The sequence below is a fragment of the Coptis chinensis genome, chromosome 2 (genome assembly GCF_015680905.1).
Source record: "Coptis chinensis isolate HL-2020 chromosome 2, ASM1568090v1, whole genome shotgun sequence".
Lineage (NCBI taxonomy): Eukaryota > Viridiplantae > Streptophyta > Magnoliopsida > Ranunculales > Ranunculaceae > Coptis > Coptis chinensis.
The window spans coordinates 21,669,134-21,679,410 of NC_141457.1; the positions used below are offsets into that span (position 1 = coordinate 21,669,134).

Here is a 10,277-nt window from a genome sequence, read left to right on the forward strand (position 1 = left end):
ATGCATAAAGCAAGTCATGCAACTTTGAGGTTGCATAAAGAGGAAGGTGGACTGAGTATTATTGATCCTAGGGTATGGAACAAAGCAGCATACTGTGGGTTGGTCTTTAAGGTTGCTACTAAGGATGAAACTCTGTGGACGAAGTGGACTTGGGAGTACCACATTCGACAGAAAAATTTCTGGACTATGAAGATTCCTTCGGATTGCTCGTGGGTGTGGAGGAGTATACTGAAACACAGAAAGATTGCTCGGAAATATATTAGATGCTTGATTGCTAACGGAGAAGGAACTAGTTTATGGCATGATCCTTGGATAGCCTCTATGTTGCTAATCCACAATGCACAAGCTAGAAATTTCATCCATGAACCAGATGATGCTAAAGTAAGTGAGCTGATTACGAACGGTACTTGGAACGATAAGGTCCTCAACTTGCCAGACGGTGAGTTGAAATTAAAAATCTTACAGACTCCCATCAATGTCAATATGGCTAAGGATTTGGTAGTGTGGACTGCTACAAGTTCAGGTAGGTTCTCCACTAAGTCAGCTTACATGTCCATCAAGAAGATGAGAGAAAAGGTTGGTTGGTATAAATTGGTGTGGGGCAAATATAATGTTCTGAAACATTCTTTCATCACCTGGCAACTGTTTGCGGGATGTTTGGCAACACAAGATCGGCTGATTCATAGGAAGATTCTCTCTCATTCAGAGTGTTGCTTGTGTAACGACAAACTCCCAGAAAATTCGAAGCATCTCTACTTCAATTGTGCGTTCACAAAAAAGATTTGGGCTGTGGTAAAAGATAATCTGGGGCTGGGAGTGGTGCGTGAATCCACTGCTGAGTGGCAGTTTCTGTTGCGCACGACAAGATCGAACTTGATCTCAAGTGAGATAACAAGGGTGATGATTTGTGCAACTGTGTATGGGATTTGGAACGAGAGGAATAGCAGGAGGTTCAGGAACAGAGCACATTCTGCAGAGTCGATTAGCAGCTACATCATGGAGAAGATGAAAACCTACTTGCAGCGAGTAATCAAGTCCACTGAGGACTCTTCTTCAGCGACAAGGAATTTGATTGTGAGACTTGGTATTGAGATCACTATAAGGTAGCGAGCGTCTGAGCTAGTTAAGTGGACCAAACCACCTTTGGGTTCGTCAAGATTAATTCGGATGGGTCGGTGACTGAAGATAGTGCTGGTTATGGCGGTATATTGAGGAACCATGAGGGGTCTCCTATACTCTTATACATGGGAAATGTGAACTTACGATCGGTGATTATCCAAGAGTTAAAAGGAATTGAGGCGGGTCTTCTGGCAGCTCTCAGTGTTAACTGTAATATGATTCTGGTTGAATCCGATTCTCTAAGAGCAGTCCAAGTTATTAACAGACAGGAGATGAGCCCTTGGTACTGTCTCGATACAGTGGAAGGCATCTGGAGGCTAATGAACCAGTGTGGGTCGGTTAGTGTGTCCCATGTGTATAGGGAAAAGAATAGAGCGGCAGACTTGATGGCTAAGTCTAGTACTACTCGGGATAGAATTATAAATCCTGGAGTTACTTTTGTAAGCATGCCTCCTCTTACGTATGAGCTTAATGTAATAGTAGAGGAAGATGCTATTGGTAAGTTGTACCAGAGAGTTTGATTAATACAGGTTGGGGTCTGCCAAACCCCTCATAAACGTTTAAAAAAAAAAAAAAAAGGCATTCGCCTTGCGAGTGAGCTGTATTCCTTGAATGTACGGGACTGTAGGTCTGTATTCCTTGAATGTTGTGGGAATGACCTAAGGTATTCATTGAATGTACCATGAATGACATGTTAGTATTATGATGGGTATTCCTTGAATGTGGCGGGAATGACCTAAGGTATTCATTGAATGTGTCATGAATAACCTGATATTTTGTTATGCCTAAAAGAGGCTTTGTGTATGTGTATGAAAAGCCCAGAGATGGCTGTGACTCACAAGTTACGAGTTTACAAGATGAAAATATATTTTCTGGAGGCGATATCCCCGCTTGGGACATATGTCTTGTAGTGGTACTCGGTGTGAGTGAGGCACACGGATATGTGCGATTTGGTAAATGTGTGAAGTACAAATCGTGGAGTATGAACTAAATGTTGGGCTGTGTCTTTTAATAAATGAGTCAACGAGATAATTAATAAGCAAAGTAAAATATTGATTTTACGTGTGATGGAGTTATTGCATATGTGTTATGATGTACATGATTTCTTATGAGAAATGTATACGTGGTTTGTGTGAGTTGATACTCACGAGTGATGAATGTACTCCCTGGTTGTAATATTTTTCTCGTTCTCATATGTAGACGAGTGGTTTTTAAGAAAAATATTGGTTTTAAGTATGAGCGAGTTGTTAGATATGATTGGTGACATATTATGATATAATGGATATGGTGGTGTGACATGAATGTTAATATTAGCGATATATTATGCCAGATTATATATACCAATGATGGTTGCAGTGAGAGAGAAATAGATATATACTATAAATAATTACGTTTGGGAAATCTAACTTTGTTTTGCACGAGGGTAGGACTTATTAACTTTTTATGCAGAGACGTTGTCCTACTCTAAGATGATGTGCTGGCTTAAAGGTAAGGTGTATCAAACTCATATTTAATTAGGTTATTATATGTGCATTTAATAAGTGGAATGTAAGTGGTATTTATGTTGTAAGTTATTTTGGGAAGGTGAGAATAATGAGTATTGTTATATGAGTTAATCTTGGAAAAATGAGAATGTATATTGGGATTGAAATCTTACTTGGGAAGAAACTACATGCCGTTTTAAAAAAACGGAACTAACTTGTCTTCCAAGTTGAAATGATTGTAATATTTTTATATGTGAATGAAGAGTTTTTCTTTTGGTTTTAAATTATATCTCATTTTTTCTATATCGTGTTTAGTAATGGGTTATTAGGGTTTCGTTTCATCCTGAGTTTTCAGAAGATGGAATAGGATGTGGATATTTCCCTATTTTAATTTTTTTGGAAATTTTGGGTGTGACAGAAATAGTTTCCAATGCAGCCCCTATATGGGCCTCTATAAATACCATCTTTCAAATATATCTTCATTTCAACAAACTATTTTAAGGGACCTGGCTCGTTTTGCAAATTTATGTCAAACATGAAAACTTAAATGCAAAATTTTGCTCTTGTGGAGATTCGAACTCGCAACCTACCCACTACCAACTTACACAAACCCCAAGCATTTGCCACCAATCCAATAGATCTTGTATTTATAAAATCTCTCAAGATTTTCATTTTGACGTTAGAGGTCGCAGTGTAGAACCCCTCATTTAGAGGTCCTTCATATCATGTTTTTCCTTTATCTAGCATGACCAATGAGATTGTGTAAACCACTTTTATTGTAAATTTAAACATCCAACTCTAAAAATTCTCTACCAATGGAGATGTGTAAAACCACTTTTAGTGTAAATTTAAACATCCAACTCTAAAAATTCTCTACCAATGGAGATGTGTAAAACCACTTTTAGTTTAAAAATGTGTAAACACATGTTTAAAAATGAAAATAATTTTACACATTTTTAAACTAAATTAGTTCTAACTACCCACTACTTCAAAAATGGGACTTCATAAGTTTTGCATTCTCACTATTTTAAACCAATGGGAAGCCAACATCACTTGTTTTTATACATTTTGCAAAAAGTTTCCATTGGTTCACTATTGGATGTGTTTTTTTTACACATTAAACTTATTATGTAAATCTCTTTTAAAAATACATGTGGCTCCTATGTGGAGTCTATGTGGTTGTGTAAATTTACACAACCCATTGGTGATGCTCTAACTTCTAAAATGCTGACGTGGCCCTCTATTTTGAGGGCATGCATTGGCGATTCCCTTAGCTGGAGGCCTGGACCCAGAGAACCATTCCCCGGTCGACCCTATTGTTACGAAGGACCCGCCATTGCTAACCAAGGAAAAAAATTGTACGAAAACATAAAGGTAATAGTACTTCGTACCATAGTATAAAATATCAGGACAATTGAGGCTAGTTGGATGCTTAAAACTCTTCCCCCCCCCTGGAGATAAAAAAGTTGTGAAGTCAATTCTTATTGGCTTAAAAGAATGATGTAGCGAGAACCCCAAACCAAAATCTCGATCGGGCAGGAAAAGTAGGGGATAAAGAAATAGAAATTAGAGAACAAAAAATTCGGAGAGAAATAAAAAAGAATGGGAGCAAAAATTACAAAATCGTCCATCCCCTTCTTCCTTTCTGATAGTGACTCCCATTAATAATGAAAACCAACTCACCAAAAAAACCCAAAATAAAGACCTACATACAAAATTCGGGGTAGGACTTGGGAAACAAGCAAGAAATCTTTTCTCTCTATTTTCTTCTCATAAAGAACTTTACAAAGAATTTGACCAAAACATTTTTTTTTTCTCGCTAATACCAATTCATTTGTGCCTAATTTTATCAGCTATGAAGAAAATTTGAAAGTCTAGACCACTTTGTAGTTTTGTGATTTGAATTTAATTTTGGAACTTAATGAATATTCGGAGAAAGGACTGATAGAGCTTCAACATTTGTTCACAAAATTCCAATTCTTTTTGGGTGAGGTCATGGAAAGGGAATGGTGATTGAGTGTTGAAGAATGAGAAGTATTAGATGTAAAACCAATTTGTGTTATTGTTATTGTTTTTTAGTTTTATTTTTATTATGTTATTTGTATATTAGGAGAAAAATAGTACGAGATTTTGGTTTTGATTTACTTTTGAGGTTCTCGCCACGTGAATTGACTTCGCAACTTTTTTGTGTGCTGGGCTACGTGTTGTAGTCACACCTTATTCATAAATATATTTATGGCCTATGAGTAATAAGTCTCTTGGTAGTTCTATCATTGGATTGGACTCTTTTTAGCGGCCTACCGCCTACTGAATTACCCTAGAGCCTACTGAATTATTAATTTTCAACTTTCAAATTGGACCCTTAGTCATGTTTGGTAGTTGGTACCTTGGTCTTATCATATATCGTGCGTCAGTTTTTTTATTTCCACCTTTTATCTTAATTCTCAACAGATATTCTTTCAAAAAGGTAGTGACGTAGCAACTTAAAAGTAAAAAACTGTAATTCTACCAAATGACGTATGTTTCTGAACCACTTCATTCTAAAGTACAATACTTCGGTTATAAACCGTTGATTACACGTGGGACAATTCTATAAGCCGGGCAAACAGAGTGACTAGATTTTCCAGATTTTGCGTTCCCTCAACAAAAAAATGGTACATAAAACCTTCCCGTATGCAAACAAACTAACAAAACACCCCTCTTTTCTAAAACAAAATAAACTGACAAAAATACCCCCAAAAAATTATGCCAATGCCGTAAACAATCCTCGTCTCTCTTTTCTCTTTTTCACATAAACAATCATCACCTCTTTGAAAAATTATCTCGATACCATAAACAACTCTTTCTCTCTTTACTCTCTCTTTCTCTTTCCTCTTTAAACAACCATAAACAACTATCCCGACACCATAAACAACCATTTCAACCTGCATTTTCATATCTAAAACTCAAAATTAACAAAACCCCAAAAAATGAAGAAAAAATCCAAAATTGTTCTTCAAGTTTGGCCTGACGACATTGATGAAATGGTCGAAGAAGAGAAACAAGCTAAAGGTAATAGAAAAAGAAAGTAATGTTCAAATTCTAACGAAGAAAGAAAGAAGAAGGTTGGTAGTGAGAGAGCAAAGTCATTGGAAGTCACATATCTGGTAATAATTGTTACTCTGCATTCTTATATTTTCTAAGTAACCAATTCAAAAATTCCTGATGTTAGAGTTTTGATAAGCCTTAATAGGTAGGCCTTTGAGTGTTTGTGTCTTTGAAGATGTTATTATAGGAAGTTACTTAGAAAACAAATATGCAATTATGGGAATGTAAACATGCAGTGATGGTACATTGCAAGGCTTAAGTCGAAATGTTATTTTTCCTTGGGTTCAATTATTAAAGGTTGTCTGGTTTATAGTAGTTTTATTCTGCAATCTTAAATTTTCATAGTAGTTTTACCCTGCAATCTTAAATTTCACTCTGCAATCTTAAATTTTCATAGTAGTTTTACTCTGCAATCTTAAATTTTCATAGTATTTTTACTTTGTATTCTTAAATTTTACTCTGCAATCTTAACTTTATATAATAGTTTTACTCTGCAATCTTTAATTTTCATAGTACTTTTAGTCCACATTTTTAAATTTGCGTAGTAATACATTTTTACGTTTGAAAGTTTGCATAGATGATCTTTGTTATTAATTGGTTTTCTCTCACTATAACATAATGTAAACAAGAAGAAGACATTTAGATCTTCCGTAGTAGGTCTGTTAGGTCTTGTGCAAGATGAAGAGGAAGAGTCCGAGTCAGATGGAGAGGAGGAGAAATATAGATTTACACATATGACTATGTGAAAATACATTTACATAGTCAGGTGTTGGGCAGTCTTTTGGTAATTTAAATATTGTTTGTTTTTTGTTGATTCTAATTGAATTTAATGCAGCAATAGAGGGTGGTGGAAGCTATTAGATGTAGGCGTCGGGAGCTGAAGTTGCTAGATGTGGATTTGATTAAAGATATCAAAGTTGGAACATGCCCATAACAAGGAGCATCGTATGAACTTAACTTTCCGAACTTAACTATCATTTTCATCTTTTATCTCTTATTTGAAACTTCTTTTTTTGCATTTTTAGTTCAAATTGTGGATTCTTCATCATTATGTTCGTGAAGGCTATAATATGTGGAAAACATATCCAAGATATTATGCTAGAAGTCGCGATACAATTGAGAGTTGACCTGACATATGAGATTGTATCGAGCCAACAAGAAAAATGAGATCCAAAAGAAGAATGCAATAAATGAAGAGTTGACTCCATATTTCCGTATTTCTAATTGATTATATTGTATTTATTTGTGGTAAAACATTGGAACCATCCTAACTCGGGAGTGTTCGATTGTGATGTACTATTACTGTTAATGTGTTGGAGTTGTTTAGTATTCTGGTTATGCATTTTCAGTCTTTGTTGGATTACACTTTTTAGTTTGGTTACTCTGCCAAAACATTTTATTATGACGGACGAAATGCTTATAGCTTTTTCTGGAAATATTATGTGTGCAGAGTTTCTTTCTCTGTCAGGTTTAGTGAAAAGTTTCAGTGTGTATATTATTGTCTCCCAACTCCTTTGATATGAAGGTTTTGGTGCCTAGATCTATGTATGAGGCAACTAAAGGCTTAACTCCCTTTCTTCATCATCTTGTCTTACCCAATGCTGGGTAAAACATTAAAGTCAATACTCCATCTCCAACAAAAATCCAATCATGAACAAACTTTGCTTGAAAATGAGTAGCTTAGGCACTTGCTAAGGGCCAGAGTGATGACTATCACTACTGAGATCATTTGATAGTTATAAAAGTGGAAGTGGCTTGGAGGATATGTGCATTAATACAAAGAATTAACCAGGAAATGAGTTGGTTATTGACTACGCTTTTGCATGTAATCTTTTTGGGTGTGGAGTCTAACGATTATTTCATTTTAAACTATACCATTTTCACATAATTGCAACTGATAACTGATCAGACCCCAAATGTTCGTATTATTACATTTACAATGCTGCAAATATGTCTTTTTTATGCTTAATAAACAGACAACATAACTTTTACTGCCATTTGTAGGTTACAAGCCTTTTCAGACAACTTATTGTAAAAGCTGCATTTTAGCGCCAAAATGAGCTCTATTAACTCTTGTTATGAAGACTCTAACATATACGAGGAAGTGCTAAAAAAGTCAAAGTCAAAGTTAATAGTCAGCGGTCAAGGACCCAAACCTAAAAGACTTAAGATTATATATGTCATCAGCTCAAAAGACTGAAGATTATGGCATTGTCTCAAAAGTAGGCTTGCATAACCAAAACTTTCTCAAGAAGATAACCAAAAGCAAAAGTAAAAAACATAAAGCATAAAGGAAAAAATAACTCATGAGGTGGCTTGCATCTAGAGAAAACATAAAGCAAACTCATGAGGTGTCTTGAATCCAAGGAAGGAGGGCAAATTTGTAACTTGGAAAAGGTGTAGTATATAAATTAAACCAAAAAGTGAGATGAGAGAAAGCACCTAGACTTAATCTATGGTCATGTAGGAGTAGTGTAGATTTTCAATTCAAGCCCTTTACATTTTCAAGTTTTTATTATTTTATTTTCTTTTGTTCTTCAATATAAGTTTTCAATTCAAGTTGTTATTCAAGTTCTTCAATACAAGTTTTCATTCAAGTTCTTGTGTTTTTACAATCTCTACTAAATGTTTTTCATTCCAACCCAAGTTTCTTTTCATTAGTTTCATTCAATCACCGATTATTTCAATACAAGTATTTTCCTTTTTACAAACAAACCAAGTTATGAACTTTAAAGAATCACTACATTTCCTTTTTCATTAAACTCCCATTCATCCATCTTCAACATTCTATGGTGAACCTCAAACTCCCCTATTTCTACTTCAACAATAACCGCGAAACAACAAATTAAAACAAAATCTAATATTATTCCATCATGTCCCTATAGATAGCTCAAACATCTACTAGTTGATACTCAACTAACCGCGACTGAAAAGAATTAAGTGCAAATTTTGAAAGTCATTATTTGTTCTCACACATATACACCTATGTAAATTTAAGTTTTCATAGTCAAGTTACGATGTAAATATAGATTTACATATATATAACTATATAAAAATACATTTACATTCTCTCAGGTGTTAGACAATTTTCATTACAAAAAAGTTACTATGTAAATTTAAGTTTTCATAGGTCAAGTTACTATGTAAATATAGATTTACATATATAATGACTATGTAAAAAGACATTTACATATATTCTATCCAGTGTCAGGCTAATTTTAGTCCCAAAAGTTACTGTGTAAAAGTATCTTTACACAGTAATACAAAACCTTTTTTAACTAGCTATTTTAAAAACCTCCAACTAAAAAACGTAACATATAAAATCCAACGTCAAACTATAAAATCCAACATAAAAAAATGAAAGAAAGCAAGTTCATCGACATCTCGTTTTTTATATACGAGCAATATCACAGAATAGATCAAAGAATGCAAAATCATCGACATCTTGCTTTTATATAAGAGCAACCATCAAAGAACACATAATTGAATCGGTATAGAGCATGTTGTAGGAGTGGAGCCCACTCTTGGGTTGCGGTGACCATAACAAGGGCGCTTGTTATTCTTCTTACCTTTTGCAGCACCCGTGCTCTGCTTCCGTTTCTTGTATGGTCTTCCAACTCTCGCCGATCAGACATCATTTTCATAATTTTCCCACGGATCTTGTCCACCATTGCAGTGATAGGCAAGTGGCATTCTAGCAGAATCCAAGAGTTGAAGCTTCCCGTAATACTGGTGCACATATCGTCGTATCTATTTCCTTTCAAATAAGCATTACACCAATGCTCATAACTTATGGTAGACAATTTTTTTTTGTTTGATTGCCACAAACATCTCGAAAATCAGCTATCACTTTCTTAAACTCATGGTGCGTCCCAGCATAGTCAAGGTCTGAAAAGAGATCCAAGGTATACAAGCAGAAGCAATGCTGGTTATTGAGCATAGCTAAATTAAGGTTATTTTTAATGTGCCACAAACAATAACCATGATGGGAATCAGGAAAAACACGAGGGACACCCACGAGCAAACCATGGTTTCTGTTAGATATAAAAGTCAGCCTATGATTGTTAGAGGCCACCAACTTAAGTTGCTCCAAGAACCAATCCTAATTGTCATCAGTTTTAGAAAGTACAACCGCCATGGTTACTGGAAAAATACCTGAAACACAAATAAACATCAGTTACTTGATTGGTTTTGCGTACCATACTCACTATGAAAATTTAACGTACTCTTATATGTAAAAATAAATTTTCATAGGCTAAACTATTATGTAAATATTAAAATTCAAAGGTTAAACTACTATGTGAACGTAAATTTTCATAGTTTATGTTAATTCATAGGCTTGTTCAGTTTTACAAAACTACTATAAACTACTATGTGAAAAGTCATAAACTTAAAAACCATCCCAAAAGACATACCCACATTCGCATTTTTGGCGGTAGCTGACAAGACACACCCTGTATTTTGTTTTCACGAAAGTTCAATCCAAACAAAGCATAGGATGACATAAGTTAAAACCGTGAATACAAGCACCAAATGCAGCAAATAATCTCTTAAACTTTCCTATTGTCAATTCATTTTCCAAAATAG

At 34.9% G+C, this 10,277-nt stretch overlaps 1 protein-coding gene across 1 annotated transcript; it reads left to right on the plus strand.

Annotated features, from left to right (window-relative positions):
• LOC147515343 (uncharacterized) lies at positions 1 to 1,107 on the plus strand. Its single transcript, XM_086592874.1, has one exon. The coding sequence runs from the start codon at positions 1 to 3 to the stop codon at positions 1,105 to 1,107; it is 1,107 nt and encodes a 368-aa protein (XP_086449000.1).
• The last annotated feature ends 9,170 nt before the right edge of the window (positions 1,108 to 10,277 follow it).